Source organism: Balearica regulorum, chromosome 2, assembly GCF_011004875.1.
Source record: "Balearica regulorum gibbericeps isolate bBalReg1 chromosome 2, bBalReg1.pri, whole genome shotgun sequence".
Lineage (NCBI taxonomy): Eukaryota > Metazoa > Chordata > Aves > Gruiformes > Gruidae > Balearica > Balearica regulorum.
The window spans coordinates 4,123,902-4,142,475 of NC_046185.1; the positions used below are offsets into that span (position 1 = coordinate 4,123,902).

The window sequence follows — 18,574 nt, forward strand, 5'->3', positions numbered from 1 at the left end:
CAGGGTACTTTATAGGGAGCGATGCGCCGGCAGTGACGGGGAGGCAGATGAGCGAGCAGGGGGACGCATCCGTCACTGGCGTTGGTGAAACTGCGCACCTGCGACCCCCTCCTCTGCTCCCCCCCTCCCCAAGAAAGCTCATTTGCGGGCGGCTTAGTTTGCCTAAGAGCATTAGAGGTGCATTTGGTGGACATCAGCCACTCGAGCAGCACCGGCAGCATGTGGCCGATTAGAGGCAGCGGCAGCTGGTTCGGGGCCGAGCGGCGCATTCGGGGTGGAAATATTCACCGTGCGTTTCGGGGATACAAAGGTGAGGTCTGGGGTGACGGGATGGGTGCTGGGGGGTCAGCTCACGTGGCTCGGGTGCTTTAATGCACCAGCTGGGTGTTGATGTTGGGTGGCATGAGAGCAAGCCACTTCCCTGCCATGTGCTTTTTCCCTTTTGCGGAGAAAATGTGAGTTGCTCTCCTGGCTTTCCGGTGCCATTTCAGCTTTTCAGATGACACTTCATCTTCCTCTTTAAATACAACCTCGCTTTCTAATCTACAGTCTCGTACGAAGATGAGCATGGTTAGGGATGCTCATGCGGGATGCTGGTGCATTTGGGGGCACCGTGTGTGTCCCCCACACCGGGCAGGAGCTAGCCTGGGGAGGAGGAGACCCTCACCGCCGTGTTTCCCTTTCCCTCCCCTGCAGCCTCGCTCTCCGCTGGGATTTATGGAGGTGCTGATGAGCAGCTCTGAGCCCCGCAGCCCCCGGCAGCCCGCCCCGTGAAGCAGTGCCAGGCCGCTTCGCCTCGTCTCGCCCGGCATCCCGACCCTCCGACTCAACCATTCAAGGCTCCCGTGCATGGATCGCCCCAGCGAGGCACCGCTGCCGGACGCCGCCGACGCCGCCCCGTAGGCTCCCGGCCCCCCGTGCCACCCCTAAGTACTCCACATACCCCGATGGGGTAACGTGACGGGGGTCACCCTCCCGCCACCCCCCCCATATGCAGAGGCCTTTCTAAAGCGCCAGGGAGCGCGCGGCACCGGAGGCGGCAGCCGCTCGCCATCGCACACACGCCGAGGACGCCGACACTACAGCAAAGGGATTTTTTTTTTTTTATTATTATTATTATTATCATCATCATCATTAATATTATTTTTTTCCCATCTGGCTTTTTCCCCGGGGGGGCTTGCGGTGTGTCAAGGAAGCCGGCGCACTCCCAGGAGCTGGGATTATTTGCACAACGTCTGTATATTGAGTTCTCGATCCTGTTTTAGTTTTATTTTTTCAGCGCAGAGGGGTGGTGGTTTGTTTTTTTCCCCCTCCACGCCACCCTTTTCTTGGGTTTTTCCCCCACCGCCGTCAGCACCACCTCACCCTCTTCCTGTCCCATCATGGCCCGGATGAACCGCCCCGCGCCGGTGGAGGTCTGCTACAAAAACATGAGGTTCCTGATCACCCACAACCCCACCAACGCCACACTCAGCACCTTCTTGGAGGTAAGGAGGAGAGGCTGGAAGTGGGGGTCTGGGACCCAGCTGAGTGTTTTGGGATTAAAAGCCCACGTAGAGATGCAACAGGGATCAACCCTCCATAGGATGAGGCAGCAGCACGTCCACTGTGGTACCATGACCGCGGTGGCATCCTGTCGCAGTGGGTCCGATCACCGCCGGCTTTTTATGGCGCTACATTTTGGAGGACCCCAAGCGCAGCGTTTGGGCACGGTGGAGATGGAGCAGGGTTTCCCCGTTCCCGTTGCATCCCCTGCCAGCTCCACCAGCACATCACATCAAGGGGCTTTGCAGTGATGCACATGGAGGCACACAACCTCCCCTGCATCTCCCAGCACCTCGATAAGGACTTTTCATCCCAAATATCCAAGTGTCTTTCCAATGTCCAGAGTGCATTGGGTGGTGCACAAGGAGCTGGAGGGCTCGGTGCCCTGCCTGGGAGCGCCGCGTCCGGCACTGGCAGCAGCTGGGAGTTGGGGGGGATTAATGGATGTGTGTCTGCGGTCCAGGGTAAAAGATTCTATGATTCTATGACTTACTCTTTTTATCAGTGCCTGGGGGAGAGGCAACATCCTGCAGGTTCGGTCGAGCTGACACAAGCAGCTTTTGCTTCCGAGAACGCGTTTTGGGATGTTGCTGTAATTGCAGAGGGACCTGGGGCTGCGCACAAGCCCAACAAGGGACTTTTGCCGTAGACCTGAATCACGTGGAGGTTTGACAGGCCAGTACCAGACACATCCTCCAAGATAAAGGAAACTCCCCCACTGGCACATCCAAAAAAGCATGTGTGAGCACCACCAGCTCAGAGAGCCACAGGAAGGGGGGCGGGGGGTGGGATCTGGGGACAGCCGCTCCACGCCCCTGCATCCAACGCACAAGGCGATGGGGATGGCACCAGTGGGAAGGGGCAAACGTTCCCCTTTCCTCTAGCCTCTTCAATTTTTGGCCAAGCTACTGAGCGCGTAGGGGTTTGCCACGGTCTGGCAAGCACGCACAGGGAGGGATGGAGATGGATCGCTGAAGGGGACGATCTCACGTGGCGCCTGGCGGGGCCGAAGACGTAATCCCAGGGCAATCCTTGCGGCGGGCGATAAGCCACGCTGGAAACAGCCCAAGTCCCGCGCCTAAGCCTGCAGCGCATCGGAGCGATGACTGGATACAGCAACGAGGTCAGGAAGGAGTCCCTGTGCAATCTGCAGGATGCTGAGCACGGTCAGCGAGGTGCACTACGACGTCCCCCGTCCCCCCCCCAGCCACCTCCGTGCATTTCTGCAGTGGAAGTTGAAACCTCACCAGGCACAAATAATTTCTCCTTTGGGGGATTTGCAGCCACGTCAGGGACGTTTCTTTGCCTGGGGTGTAAAGGGGCCGCTGGTGCTGCCGTCGGGGCTTAAAAATAAACGGCACCGTTGGCGCTCGCAATTTTAATGAGCCATGGAGGTGCTGGGTAAAAATTCTGTCATGGCCACGCAGCTTTGGTGCCCCGGGATTTAATGTTTGCTTGTGCTTCCCAGGCTGGATGGATCACAGCGGATTTTGCTCGTGGGTCCAGAGATGTGGCACGGCACTGGTTTAGGGTCCGCGTGGTCATAGCAGGGCTCGGATGTGTTGGGGTTAACTGGGGTGCGACCCGCAGGGTTTCTTCAGACCCCTCCTTCTCCTTGCCTCCCCAGGACCTGAAGAAATACGGTGCCACCACGGTTGTACGAGTGTGTGAAGTGACCTATGACAAGACCCCCCTGGAGAAGGACGGCATCACCGTCATGGTAGGTTGCCCACCCTCCCTCATGCCTAAATACCCCTATCCCTGGGGTCTGCTAAACACCCGCATTTCGGATAGACCGAATCAGCATCGCACGTGCCCGGGAGCGGAGTTTGAAGCCCAACTTCATCCTCAGGGCAAGGCAGGCGAGCTCCCCGCTCCCGGGCTGAGGTGGGGCTGGTGCTTTAAAAAAAGAAAGTGCTGCCCACGCACCCGAAACTGTGACTCATAAAGGTTGAGTCGGCAGCTGCCTTCTCTGCCTGACGCTCAGCCTTTAAAGCATCCAGGGGATGAAAGCGCCTGATCCCACTTGGAAGATGCGCGTGGTTCCCGTTACCCCCAGCGTTATCTTATCCGGGGGAGGTGCGGGTTTTTTGCTCTTCCAGCAGCTTGCCGGTATAGCTCTGGGGGATGAAAGGGAGCAGGCAGCAAGCAGGAAAAGGCAAGGAGGCAGAGCAGGCAGCTGCCTGGGCTGCATCTTGGCTGATAAGTAATTGGAGATGATGTCAGGCGTGATTGCCCTGCCAAGGAGTTCAGCTCCAGCTGGAAAGTGAGGCTCTGCTCATTATTTAGGAAGGGTTTGGAAGCGCCTCGTGTCTCCTGGGGTGGTCCTCTGTGTGTAGATCCTCTAAATATAGTTCTCTTTGTATAATGTATATCCATAGAGAGAGATAGCTATATCCTAAATCCTCTGGGATATAGGTAGATATAGATCCTAAGTCTCTCTCTAGATACAGATCCTCTAGATGCAAATCTCTTTAGATATAGATGCTATAGGATGTGTCTTACAAAGATAGCTGTATCATACATACAGAATCTGTATGTAGGAGATCATCTCTGCTCTCTTACAGACCAAATTCTGCCTTTTACCCTGTTTCTGGCTGGAATGCTTCAGTCTGAGTTTCTATATCTAGGATATACATACCTCTCTAAGTATCTTCTATAGAGAGATATCTATATCTAGGACATGTTTTATATATGGAGATATCAATATCCTAGATATGGAAACTATATAAGATACTGTATAAGGTATATCTTATCTAGCAAGATATCTATATCCTATGTATCTATGTATAGATATATCTGTGCAGATACAGAGATATCTCTCTATATACCTGTATCAAATATATCTCTGTATATAGACTACATCTATATATTCTATCCCTTTCTTTGGGGAATAGGCACAAGCTAGTTGAGGCCTGACTCTGGTGTGGTGTGTCTGGGTGCCAGCATCCGCATCCGCAGTGCCCACATGTGTGGTGGTCCCATCCTGGATGTGTCTCCTGGGTGTTTTGGATGCCTCTTCTGCTTTCGGCTCCTCTGTGTGCCACGGGGGCTTCCGAGCAATCTCTTGAACTGATGGCAGTTACCAAGTTGTGCCAGACACAGGTGTACCATGCTGTGGACATCTGCTTGGCAGCTCTTCCAGCAGATCGGAGATGGGGCAGAAATTCTGCCGCAGAACTGGCACTGTGTGGGTTTCACTGTAGGAAGGTTTATGGTGCAGGATGGATAGACTGTGTTGGATATACCAATCGTGTTTAATATCTTCATCCGTGACGTAGATGGTGGGATTGATTACATCCTCGGCAACTTTGCCGATGACAGCAAGCCGAACAGTGCAGTTGATACCCTAGAGTGAAGGGATGCCATCCAGGGGGACCCTGACAGGCTTGAAGAGTAGGCCCATGAGAACCTCATGAAGTTCAACATGGCCGAGTGCAAGGTCCTGCATATGGGTTGGGGCAATTCCCATTATCATGAATGGATTGAGAGCAGCCCTGAGGAGAAGGACTTGAGGATATTGGTTGATGAGAAGCTCAACATGACCTGGCAAAGTGTGCTGGCAGCCCAGAAAGCCAACCATATCTTGGGCTGCATAAGAAGCATGACCAGCAGGTCGAGGGAGATGATTCTTCTCCTCTACTCCAGTCTCGTGAGTCCCCACCTGGAGTACTGCATCCAGCTCTGGGAATCCCAGCACAAGAAAGACATGGAGCTGTTATAGCAGGTCCAGAGGACCATGGTCAGAGAGCTGGAACAGGGTCAGAGAGCTGGAACACCTCTGCTGTGAAGACAGGCTGAGAGAGTTGGGGTTGATCAGCCTAGAGAAGAAGAGGCTCCAGGGAGACCTTATTGCAGCCTTTCAATATATAAAGGGAGCTTATAGGAAAGATGGAGAGAGACATTTAGAATCATAGAATCGTTTAGGTTGGAAAAAACCTTTAAGATCATGAAGTCCAACCATTAACCTAACACTGCCAAGTCCACCACTAAACTACGTCCCTTAGCACCACATCTACATGTCTTTTAAATACCTCCAGGGATGGTGACTCAACCACTTCCCTGGGCAGCCTGTTCCAATGATCGACAACCCTTTCAGTGAAGAAATTTTTCCTAATATCCAATCTAAACTTCCCCCTGGTGCAACTTGAGGCCATTTTCTCTTGTCCTATCACTTGTTACTTGGGAGAAGAGACCAACCCCCACCTGGTTACAACCTCCTTTCAGGTAGTTGTAGAGAGCGATCAGGTCTCCTCTCAGCCTCCTTTTCTCCAGGCTAAACAACCCCAGTTCCCTCAGCCACTCCTCATCAGACTTGTGCTCCAGACCCTTCACCAGCTTCGTTGCCCTTCTCTGGACACGCTCCAGCACCTCAATGTCCTTCTTGTAGTGAGGGGCCCAAAACTGAACACAGTACTCGAGGTGCGGCCTCAGCAGTGCCAAGGCCTCACCAAGGCCTGTAGTACTTTATCAAGGCCTGTAGTGACAGGACAAGGGGCAACAGTTTTAAACTGAAAGAGGGTAGGTTTAGATCAGATATAAGGAAGAACTTTGTTATGGTGCGGGTGGACACTGGAACAGGTTGTCCAGAGAAGTTGTGGGTGCCCCATCATTGGAAGTGTTCCAGGTCAGGTTGGATGGGGCTCTGAGCAACATGATCTAGTGAAAGATGTCCCTGCCCATGGCAGGGGGGCTGGACTCAATGATATTTGAAGGTCCCTTCCACCTCAAACCGTTCCATGATTCTATGATTTTGTGGTACAGCATGTCATCCTCAGTGTGAACCCAGAGACCTGCACTCATGGCTGAAGCGGTGCTTTCCTGGCACCGCAGGGAGGAGATGGTCTTGCAAGACGAACATGTGCTGTGCAGGGTGGGCTGGCTCAAGCATTAGTACACCCTGAAGCCCATCCTGCTCCTTTCCTAGCAAAGCCCGACTGAAATCACATTACCTGCTCAAACACTGAAGTGAAGCTCAGCAGCTTCTTTTGCCATCTTACACCAAGGATGACTCCAGCACGGCAGCTTAGTGACTCACTCCTCAAACGGAGGATTACAGCCCCGTGCTTCCCACCTGCCGGGGCTCACCATGCCGCATCCCCTCCAAGCGATGCTCCCCTGCCCATCCCTCTCCCCTGCTGGTGCATAGCTGGTGGTCACACTCCTCCTGTCAAATCCATTTTGGGAGAGAAATCCCCATCTTGGGAGAGATGTACAACCTCAACTGGCTGCCATTGCCCATGGGGAGAGACCATCTTTTCCCCAAAATGCTACGGCAGTCGCAAGCAAGCAGGGAGGGAAGCGGGGGGACTCTTTTCCCACAAAGCAGAGCTCAGGGCCTGGGGGTGCTTGATGCAGCACCCGTTTTACCCCATTCGTCACCATGCCCTGATGTTGAGTCCATGCAGCTCAAGGATGAAGCTTGGAAGAAGATCGGTACTTTTTTTTCTCCTTTCCTGAAGGATGCTATTTAAATGGCCCCGTTTGGATGGATCTCCCTCCAAAAAGACAGAGGACAGAGCCCTTCACTTCTCTGTATGGTGGCATTAGGGGGTCCCTCGAGCATCATTTCAGGGTTTGTGTGTTTACCTTCCCTCCATGTGTTGCAGCAAGCTGAGTTTCAGCATCACATCAGAGATTTCAGCCATTCTCCAAGCCACCTTTGCTCAAACTTCCTACAAAATGGCTTTGCACTCCTAAGCGCTGGATTTAGGCAGGAGCTGGCAGGGGGAAGGATGGGAGTTGCATTACACCGAAGCTCACTGTGGTCATCCGAAATGGGGAGGAGGCAGGCGATGGCCACCCTGCTCTGCAGAGGCAGGAGGACATGGGGACCATCTTGCAGATCCTGTAGGTGCTCCTGACGGCTGAACCTGTCTGTAGGAGATGGGAGTACCCCAGACCTAGACTCGTATGGCTGAAAACCCTGAGCTGAAGCAGCCAGGGGATTTCTGCATGCCGGACAGCGCTGCAAAACCTGCTACATCGCTGCAGAGCTGCACTGCGAGCCCAGTTCCTGGCACACACATCTGCCTCTCCACTGCCGAGGTCAAAACACCATCACCCTGAGTCAAAGCAACCCCTTGACTTTTTCCCCAGGGTCTGACAACATTTCTCTCCTCCCCTCGACCTTGCAGGATTGGCCATTCGATGATGGAGCGCCTCCCCCCAGCAAGATAGTGGAAGATTGGCTCAACTTGTTGAAGACCAAGTTCTGCGAAGACCCCGGCTGCTGCGTGGCTGTGCACTGCGTGGCCGGCCTGGGGCGGTAAGTCAGAGCGCAGCACCCTGGCTGCCACCCACCCATGAAGGAGGGAGAGGGAAAACCATGCCTGCTCTCCTCCTTGCCTTCCCTAGTCCTCCTTTGAGCAGGGTTTTTGCATGCAGTGGAGACCTTGGTGGGAACAGGCGTTGATGGAGGACACTGCTGCCTGAGCTCCTCCTTGCACTTCTCATGGCCAAATCCTGGGCATGGGGGAGACCTGGGGTGCTCAGCACTGTCCTACCAGTGCCCTGTGGCTTGTTTTGCTTTTGCTAAGAGCTTATCATGGAGGTAGTGCGAAATGCCTCCTGCTACAATGGGGAGCCGATGCTTTTCGAGAGCTGCTGCATTTTACTGCTCCCCCCCGCTGCAAGTCAGGTTTTGCATGTGTATTTACATCCACTTTTCCGATAGATTTGTCTCCAAAGTCCTCGTGCTCATTAGAAGAGCATCAAACAGCTGCCAGCCCCTAGGGGTTTTAACCCAAAATCCTCCTTGGGGCAGCGCTTACAGCCAAATGGCAAGAAATTACAAACTAAAAGCAAGCGCTGGCGACTGCTCGCAATGCCACCATTACAGCCCCGCAGCGTGTCCCCCCGCCCCAGGACAGGATGTCAGCCTCTGGGCTGCGTGGCTGGGGAGTGACCGCCACCGCCTTTGCCTTTCAGCGCTCCTGTCCTCGTCGCGCTGGCCTTGATCGAGAGCGGGATGAAGTACGAAGACGCCATCCAGTTCATCCGACAGTAAGTCGAGCGGCATTTTGGTGTCGGGGGGAGAAAGCAGCCCTTCTCCAAGGGAATGGGGAGATCTGGCATGTTCCCAGGGTTTTTTCAGGGCACCAGGGTTGCTTTTCTCTCCTTTTGGAGGGGGCGAGGAAGAAAAGGGAGGGCCAGCATTTACAGATTAACAGATTCACAGATTGGTAGGGGTTGGAAGGGCCCTCTGGAGATCATCTAGTCCAACCCCTCTGCTAGAGCAGGATCACCTAGAGCAGGTTGCACAGGATCGCATCCAGGTGGGTTTTGAATCTCTCCAGAGAAGGAGACTCCACAACCTCGCTGGGCAGCCTGTTCCAGTGCTCCGTCACCCTCAGAATAAAGAAGTTTTTCCGCATATTGAGATGGAACTTCCTGTGTTCCAGTTTGTGCCCGTTGCCCCTTGTCCTGTCCCTGGGCACCATAGAGAAGAGTTTAGCCCCTTTTTTTCTAGACATCCACTCTTTAGATACTTATAAGCGTTGATCAGATCCCCTCTCAGTCTTCTCTTCTCCAGGCTGAGCCCCCTTTGCATCGGGGCTGCGGGAGGCTGAGGTGGCAGCCGGGAGCATCCCTGGGGGCTTTTGGCAGGCACCCCACTTTTGGGCAGCCTCCCCAGGCATTTCTTCCCTGGCTCTCTCCATGTCCTAAAGACTCGCAGGGTGGATGAGCAAGAAAAGCTGCTGGGGTCAGTGCCCGTCTCCGTCCCTGGAGGACGCACACAGCTGCAGCCTCCAAAATCCCTTCCTGCTCCAGGCAGGGGTGTTCAGCGCCCTGACAGGGGTGAGTTTGGGGTGTAGGGTCTTCTCCCGCCGCACCGCTGACTGTGCCGGCCCTTTTCTGTTCCCGCAGGAAGCGCAGAGGAGCCATCAACAGCAAGCAGCTGACATACTTGGAAAAATACCGACCAAAGCAGAGACTCCGATTTAAGGACCCTCATAACCACAAGAACAAATGCTGCATCATGTAACCTCAATGACCTCTTGCCAAAAATCCGTGCACACAGACACCCGGGCACTCGCACGCATCCCACCCCCTCAACCCCCCCCTGGCCCAGCCCTGTGCACCCCGCGCGCTGCCCCACTGCCAGGGCTGGGGTGGGGGGACGTGGAGCACCACCAAGGTGTTCCAGCACCCACAGCACCGTCGTCTTGTCGGACCCCTGAAAAAAGCTGCTCTCTCCAGCTACAGCCCCGAGGAGAGGGAAGGCAGCGCTGCCCTTTGACTCTTGGCGTTAGCAGGCAATGAGCTCACGTGACGGTTCTTCATCGTCTTCCTCTTCCTCCTCCCTTTTCCCTCCCGTTGCACTGAGAGGGATGGGTGGAGGGTGCTTGGTTTGGGGTGATGCAGGCAGGGCTTTGCCAGCTGAGAAGGGATGGGGAGCAGGAGGGCCGGACCACCCCCGGAAAATCCCTTTCCCACCTCTTCCGTATAAATAAGGGCTGCAGCAGCGGGGATGGAGGTGGGGATGGTGCAGTGGCCTCAGGGGGAGAAGCAGGGAGGGGTGAAGGGGGCTCGTAGCTTGGTGCTGGCCTCGTAGCCATGGGAAGGGCTGAGCTAAGTCCCCTCCAGCACCATTCCCTTTCTGCTGCCCCCTCTGCCACTTCACCGCCTCCCCGTGGCCTCGACGCCAGCTGGGATGCTGCAGACGGGGCTCCCTGGGGACTTGCTGCAGCGAAGGCAGAGGCGCTGGGAAACTTGGGAGACCATGGCAGGGCTTTGAGGGACCCAGCTTTGCCATGGTGCAGGGTCAGCACTGGGTCCCCCAAAGTGTGGGGTGCTCTTATTTATAGCTTCCAAATTCAATGCACAGGGTGGTGGGTTCTCTCCTGTCACGTTCCCATCACCGCGCCACGGCACAAACCCCAATTCAGGCTGCGATGCCCTGGGGACGCAATGTGTATCTTGAGGCACGTCCTCATCCTCCACCACTGCGTTTGCTGTAGCTGTCCTGGGGGATTTTGGGTGCTCCTGGCAAGAGCACTTCACCAAATTTTGCACCTGCCTTTCTCACACCCGGTGGCATCTGTAACGCAACGCCTGGCACCCCAAACCCCCCCCCAGCACGGGACCTGGTGGGGTGGACTCGGAGGTGCCCTTGAGCCAGGACGTTAAACATCTCTCAACTTACTGCCTTTGAACGCTTGCAGCACCTGAAGCGGTGGGCATGTAGGAGATGTGGGGGTGTTTTTTCTTTTGACGAGGATAAGAAAAAATTTGCTAATTAAAGGAAAAAAAAAAAACTTTAAAAAAAAAACCCTGTTTGTCTTCTGCACGTCCTCTGGCCTTTCTTTCTCCCATCGCTGCCCGGCAGAGCCTGGGAGGTGACCCATGGCCCCCCCAGACTGATCCTCGGCTCCGGGTCACAGCTGGCCGCCATTTGTCACCAGGGCATACGTGTGGCCCAAGGGATACTCCAGGTATCCTCTGGGCTCGCTGCTGCTCACCCCCCGCAGCTGCAGAGGATCGCAGATGTTGGGGCAAGGGAGGGCTAGTCATCCGGCATCTTGTGGTTTTAGGCTGCCCAACTTAAGATGCCTTCAGTGCCCTGTGTTGGGTATCTCCAAAGGTTTGTGTGCCTTCCGAAACATAGTATCTGGAGACATTTGCTTCAGAGGGTTCATCTCTTGGGATAAGTGGTTAGGAAGGCTGGTTAGACACTTTCAGTACCTGCAGAAGGGTAGGGGACAGTTTGTGCCACCTCACATGGGCAGAGGGAGCTCGGAGCCGTTTCCAGAGCCACTTCTGTCCTGATGGGAGCCAACCCCACTGCATGGCAGGGATGGCCATCCCATGGGATGGGCCATGGTGCTGAGCGAGGTGGAGACCCTCCACGCATGGCCCCAGAGCTGTCATACCCCACACCTTGGGCCTGTCCAAGCCCCCACATTGTGGGACAGCCCTCAATCCCTTGAGTTTCTCCTGCCCTGTTCCAGGCTGTTGGTTCCTATGTCTCGTGGGGAAGGTGGCGGTGATTGAAGGTTCTGCGTTGATTGGGGAGGATGAGAAATTGGACTGATAAAAAGGCCTGATCCTGTATTGCAACATTCCCACTGGGTGGGCCACCATCCTCTTCCTGCCCCGTTGTGTCCTCCTGCTGCTAAAATAGGTGCTGCTTCATCCCCAGGGGCAGTAGGAGGTGGCTCGGCACAGTGATGGGGACAGCCCCAATGCCTCTTAGCCAGGAGACCTCCTGGTCTCATGTGCTCCCATCACAACAGGCTGTGCCATGACTTGCGAAGAATTTAGGATAAAGCGGTGGGAACCGTTGCTTTGCAGGCTTGGACATGTTTCTGCCCTGGCAAGAGGAGAAATATTTTCCTCACCCATGCGCATGGCAGATTGCCCAGGGCAAGCGATCCAGGGCTTCGGCCATGATGCTTTTGAGTTGGGGTTGGGATGGGGACAGAGAGGCTTGAATTCAGCATCCTTTGGCCACAGGAACTCGTCACCTCCTCCATGTAGGGTTCGATGGTGGAAGTGCTCGGTGCTGAGCTCTGATCAGAATACACTCACATCTTAGCTTGGTGGGCTTGTTTGGGGGGAACACAGAGCAGGGGACAAGCTTTGCAGTGCTCCTTCGCTTTATGTAGCATCAACCCAACCACCTTAAAAATAGCTTCTAGTGTAAGAGCTGTCCTTGACCTGGTACAATCCATGTGGCCTGAACACCTCTGGTTGGCAGAGCAGCATCTTGACACTCTTTGGTTTTGTGTGACTCCAAAATACCCCAAACCCATGCTGCTTTAATTGTCCTATGTTTTTTTTCTTTTTTTAATGGATGTCTCCCCCCTGTCCTGGAACTTGCTGTCACCTGCTGTGTGCTGCTCCATGGACAGGACACCTTGGCAGCCCAAGAGCTGCTGCCCTTGTACGGACAGCTTGAACCCACTCCAAGGTTTCTCTAGGTTGGACTGCCAAATATTTGGGATTTTTTTTGATATGGACTTGGGCTCCTACCTCTGAGGTACCAGCTCCTTGATGTTTCAGCCTAGAGGGGGTTACAGAAACATAACATGCTGGGGAAATTGAGGGGTCTTCCAACAGGGTTTTGAATTAGAAATCTCAGAGCCCAGTTCCCTCTCAAGAATCTTGGGAGAGTTGAGGAAAAGTTGGAGCCCAGTAGACACATAGCACCAGAGTGAGGCCTGAGTGGCCAAGGGCTCAAGGTTTGGGCTGGTTTTTGGATCTCTGCTTGTACAGTAATCCTTGTCTCACCTCAGGTGCCAAGATGTTGAAAAGGAGAGCCTTAAAAATTTGATGTATTTGTTGATTCTGTTACTGCTCCAGTTGTCTCCATTGGGTCTTGGCAGATGTCATATGCCCCATGGCTTTGGCTACAAACCACTCACCTTATCCTGCCCTTTTCTGCAAAGGCACAAACTTGGTTTTATACCTCCTCACCCCTATCCACCTCTCTCACCCCCTCCATGGAAAACCACCATCTTTCCATGGGTTTTGCAGGGACAGGGCTCCAAACTGGTAGCAAGAGCTTTGGAGACCCAAGGGATGGCAAAGCAGAGGCGCCCTAACCATCAAACCAAGAGCTTGTAGGCTTTGCCCAGGAATCAATGGCTGAACCTCGTGTGGGGGAATAAATCTGAGTGAGAATTCATAGTTGTGTCCTCTCACCAGTGGTACATGTGTGCCCTTATCTGCGTTGCGGTTAAGAGACTCGCGTGTCCCTTCTGTTCTCCATGTTTGCCAGACGTATGGAACGCATAGTGGGGGCAGCGGTGGGAAGGAAGGCAACATGGCCATCGCAAATGGCCAGCTCTTTAAGGAAGGTCTGGTGACATGTATTTGAAGACTTTGCATTTGTGAATTCATAATATGAGTCTTGCAATAAGGCTGACACTGTGGTGCTTGGGCTGAGAGCTTCAGATGAGGATGTTTATGAGTAACAGATTTCCCGAGGAAGCAAAAGAGTCTTGCCCTATCTACAGTAGAACGAGTAATTTTCTTCTTTTTTTTTTTTTTTTTCACTGGGTTTGTTTGGTTTTTATTAGTCTCAGTGGGAAGGCGCACAGGGAGATTCGTGACTTCCATGCAGTTTCCAGGGTTTTATATCTTACTTGCTTCCAGCAGGCTGGGTAGGTGCAGTTTGGTGGGTGGATTTGGATGAGATACTGTCTGGTGGGAGAAAAATGTGGCTGGTTTCTTTGCGCAGCGGGGGGTCACGGGCCGGCTGCGGTCCCGCTCGCAGGCTCTGGCAGACATTCCCGGGAAGGGGGGTCATTTTCACCGCGCTCGGCTTCCCTTTAGACGATGATCTCCCAATGAACTCTCAACTTCCCTGCTGTTTCTTTCTGTGCAACAAAGAACTGCATATTTTCCTTTTTAACTCTGTGGGCAATCGTAGTAGTATGTAGATTAAGCCCAGATGACTTTTTTTTTTTTTTTTTTTTTGGTCTGAGCCATAGCTAAATTATTATACCCAATGCTTTTTGTATCAGACGGCATCACTTTGAATATGCAGATGAGGTATAGGATCTTGACACTTTATAACCTTTTTAAAAAGAAACTTGTCTGTTTACTTACATCTTGTGTAAAAAGGAAAAAAAAAAATGTATGCCTTTTAGTAATCACTTTTTTTTTTTTGAGTTTTATGAAATTACAGTGGTTTCACTCCAGCAGCGAAATAAAAAGCGTTCACTGTTTTGTACATCCCCGTGTGCTGCAGTGCTGCTAATGGGGGAGTTACCAAGATGGGGGAGGCAAAGGCAGAGCCAAACTCTGGCCAAGGGGTGGTGGGAGGGGTGCATGGGGGGATGTCGTGGTCCTGCTGCTTCCCCTTGCCTGGAGACAGCCCACTCCCATCCCACCCCAAATGTGTCCCAGCTATATTCTCTTCCCTGGGTTATTTTCCTCCTCTAATCCCATTCCCCTTTCCTGGGAGTTCCCGGGACAGACAGTGGAGGTGGCTGGGAAAGGGTTGGACCTACTGCGATTAGATGATGGGCTACAGCCAAATTAGGCAAAGTAGAGCCCAGGGCAGACAGAATTGATTTGCCCATGCCAAGTCTGGTGCTAGGGGTGCACCCAGGGCTCCAGGCACTCACATAGAGCCCTTTTCCCCATGGGCTGCTCTCTGTCCCATCCAGCATAGTCACTGCATGGTCCATCTCCAGCCCTTAGCAAAACATCATGCGTGTCTTCAGTGGTGATTGCCAGGCCAGGTAGCCCCCACTTCCAGCATCCCCCTAACACAGCCACCGTGATCACAGCAGGGTCAGGAGCCAGTGCCTTGCCAGACACAATCCAACCACCACAGCATTTACTTCCAGTCCAAGCGAGGCCTTCTCCAGGGGAGGGTCTGGCAGCAGGGAGACCCCAGAGCTGGTCTGTAGCAGCGAACCTGCCTTGGCTGAGCGAGCTGATTGTGTTGCTCACTTACCAAAGTGTGTCACGGGTTTTAAGTACCCACTTCATCATCAAATAATTGGCACAAGCAGAGCCCACTCACACCCTGATCCTGTGTCCAGCATGCCTCAACTGATGCAGTTGGATAAGAGATGTTGTAAGGCTCAGCGATGCCTTTTATCCCACGTGGAAAGTGCTGACCCCATAGCAAAGCTGTAAGGTGCTGTTGGACAAGCTGCCCAACTGAGCACACCGGTTGGGCCCCCAAGGACTCATGGCTAATAAATCATAGCGTGCAAGAGCCTACTCACTCCTGAGGTCACCTGTGCAATGGGCAGCCCTTGTACCAGAGACACACCAAATACCTGTATCGACTGTGACCAGCCTCTCTGGGCTCTGGCATGAAGCAGCAATAGGAGGAACCAGCTCCTAAATATGCATCATCCGCCAGCAGAAACACACCCACCATGGATGCCTGGGTTAGGAAGGTCTTACAGCTGGAGATCTGATGGCTGCTTCTCCCTCCCTTGCTGCTTCTCCTGTTATAGACCAGTTTAACAGCTAAATCTACTGGGTGGAGAGCAGCTGCTCAGTGACTGAGATCTTGGGGCAGCGTCTCCCAGTTGAGCAACACAAGACATGTTGACCTCAGTCCACCCAGGAACGTGGACTGGGTGGACTGGTCAGCACACCAGCAAGGTGGAGCTGGGTTGAATGTTAGGGTAGACTTTCTGCTGGCGAAGTGAACTTTTAGAGGCAAGACATGTTATTCAAGCCTTTGGAGGACTTCTAAGAACAGGCCGATGTTTTGTTCCATCCAAGGTCAGGATGGGAGGATGACCTCTGTAATGGGATTTTTATCCCAAACCACACTAATGCTTTTTGGTCAGCTGTGGTCCAGCCTAGCTCTTCTCCAGGCTTAAGACCAACTGAGCAAGTTAAAACTGTAGAGACAACTGAGCTAGGCTGGACATGGGATACTCAGAGACATGGCAGATATCTCAGCATTTCTGCAGGAACTGGGTATGTTATTTGTGGGAAAATATCCTCCCTTGCCTAGGAAAGGAGGAAGGCTGAAATGACCTGGACTCAATGTTTTCTGCAGGAAGGCCCTGCTAGGAAAAGAGGTCTGATTTGGAAGATGTGAGATGATAGGTTTTACTTACCCACTCTCGCCATCCACTTTCAACTCCAGACCCCTCAGTCCTGACCCATAGCTGAAACTCCTGGAGGAACCAGGCACTATCAGGTACCAACCAGGCTGCTGAAGAGGTGGGCTTTTGGGAATCACCACAGCTCAACAGAGCCAGCAGATCTGGGGTAGATTTGACCCTCTCCAGTGAGTGTTGTCCATAGCAAAGCTCTTCCAGGGGAAAACATTCAACCAGCTCAGCCCTGGGTAGGGCAGGGGGCACAGGCCAGCCAGGTTGCTACATGGGAAGCTGCTGCAAGGTGGGCACTGACATTACGGCTTCAAATTCAGGACCGTGATCAGGTTTCTTTACACTTCCACTGCCAGACTGATGGTTCAGTATTAGTTTTGATGATTAAACTATTTGCAACAGGGCTTGTAAAGCCCGTTTGTCCATGTCTCTACCCCAGGAATTTGAATCCAATGACTGATTTAATTGCAGACCATGAGAACTCCCGAAGACACCAAGTTCCTACAAGACCAATGAAAATATAGCAGATAAAGGAAAGACCTAAGCGGTGTGTCCAGTAGAGCATGGCTCAACCTTGGTTAGACAGCCAAGAGTCCACCCAGAGGAGACATTACACACACTCCACCCATTGAAGATCTGCTCAGTGCTTCACCACTGGCAGAGACCACCCACAGGGCACGAAAACAGGCTTCGCCCACAAAACCAGTTCGGTTTTTAACTTTGCCCCCCATGACCAAGCCAGGAAGGCAAAGACCAGAGGCTCCATGGAGGCTGAGGAGCAGGAGCTTGCATGAACAGGCTGGTAAGCAAGGAAAGCTGACACTAATTGTGTGAGCTCCCGAGTAATTACAAGGGGTTGGGTGGGGTAAGTGGGGAAGGGGAGAGGAAACTCCCCTTGTGCCGCTGTAGGCTCAGGAAGGCTTTTTGTTGAGATGCTGGCTTGGAAGAGGAGAGGGCTGCAGGTCAGAGCATAGTGGGGTGGCATGGTCAGAGCTGTTCTTGGATTGCCCCAGCACTCCCCAAGTGCTCTGCACTGCAGATCCTTATCTCCTCGAAGGCTTTGTACCACCCAGCTGCAAGGGGCACTGCCTCCAGGGTTGTGCAAATAAGCAACTGGGCTTCAATCAGCCTAATTGCTGCCTCGCCTCCCAACCAGGAGGGCCAGAGGGACTTCTGAACAAGGGCGCGTGTGCTGGAGAAACACCCGCCCGCGCTCCTGCCCGTACACGCTGTCTCCTACCTGCCTGCATTCCTCCTCACTCTCTGTCACCTAAAACGTGCACCCCTTTGCCAGCCAGACCCTGACTCTCTGTGTTAGGCTGTCGCCACTCCATGCACAGGTTCCTGCCCTCCCCAAGAGGAGCACTATGAAAGCCCATCAAATGGGGTTGTGTGGAAAGGTCTGAACTGGTCTCTTGCAAGTCCTGGGATCTCTTCCCAACGCATGTGACAGTCTGCAGTGCCTTAGCCTCCTCTCAGCAGAGGAGGTGGGTACCCACAAGCCCCATCACAGCCACGTATTTCAGTGCCTTCAGTCCTGCCATCACCTAAATTAGTGAGCCAGCTCAAGGTGGGTGTGCAGAGTGTGGTCTCATCCCAGACTCCCTTTGCAGTCAACAGAGATCAAGTCAAGGGTCAGTACTGGAGATTTGAGAGGGATTGATCTCATACTGGCATGGACAATTCTTTCAGACCTCCCACCATTGCAGAGGGTCCCCAGAAGTCCAGCTCACATAGAGACACCCATGCTGGAGACACCCACATCCTTGGGAGATGACCCATGGCTCAAAGCTCACCCTGTCAGTGTTACTAACCCACCTCAGAAAATCATCTCTCTGCAGAGCCACGGAGTCAAAGGTTGCAGGGTCTTCAGTAAAGTCTAGACCAGCCATGGTCCAGGTTCATGAGACTGGATAAAAAATGCACTGTGAGGGCTGTCTTGCTCCCTCTTTGCTACGTGCTGAGCCATGATGAAACCTTTCCTTGCTTGTTTTGGACCGCTGCTGGCTGTCACAGCCAACACTGGCTCTTCCTGGGCACAGCACATCTCTCATCATCACTCCTGTCAAGCTGCTTCGATCGCCCCTTTTGCAGCATTTCCAGCTGAGGACATTGTGCTGTCTGAAAGAGGTCTTCCAGCTTCCCTCTGTGTCCAGGGAGACATGCACCATCAGGGAGAGCCTGTGCAGCAATGGGGAGGCTGCAGGGGTGAAGGTTTCACCTGCCCCCAGGACCTGGGGGACCATGTGGGTCTGGGCATGAGGTGCAGGAGGGTGAGAGGTGCTGTCCTGCTTGCACTGTGATATCTGGAGACTTCCATGCTCATAGGTATGAAAATGTAGGGCAGAGCTTGGGTTGGGAAGAACATTAAAATGTTCGTAAGAAATGTAGCTGAAAAGTCAAGTGGGGAATTAGGCACTGCTTGGCAAAGGTACAGTAACACAGATCATCGGGGTGGGTTTTGCCCTGGGAGCTTTCCCTGCAAA

At 53.4% G+C, this 18,574-nt stretch overlaps 1 protein-coding gene across 2 annotated transcripts in view; it reads left to right on the forward strand.

Annotated features, from left to right (window-relative positions):
• The window catches only part of PTP4A3 (protein tyrosine phosphatase 4A3), a 48,504-nt gene extending 34,277 nt beyond the window's left edge, over positions 1 to 14,227 (forward strand). For both annotated transcript variants that reach the window (XM_075743207.1, XM_075743208.1), the window contains exons 2-6: positions 697 to 1,487; positions 3,173 to 3,265; positions 7,683 to 7,813; positions 8,476 to 8,550; positions 9,415 to 14,227. In XM_075743207.1, coding sequence (XP_075599322.1) covers positions 1,383 to 1,487; positions 3,173 to 3,265; positions 7,683 to 7,813; positions 8,476 to 8,550; positions 9,415 to 9,532 — 522 coding nt within the window. In that variant the 5' untranslated portion in view covers positions 697 to 1,382 and the 3' untranslated portion in view covers positions 9,533 to 14,227. The remainder of the gene's footprint in view (positions 1 to 696; positions 1,488 to 3,172; positions 3,266 to 7,682; positions 7,814 to 8,475; positions 8,551 to 9,414) is intronic.
• The last annotated feature ends 4,347 nt before the right edge of the window (positions 14,228 to 18,574 follow it).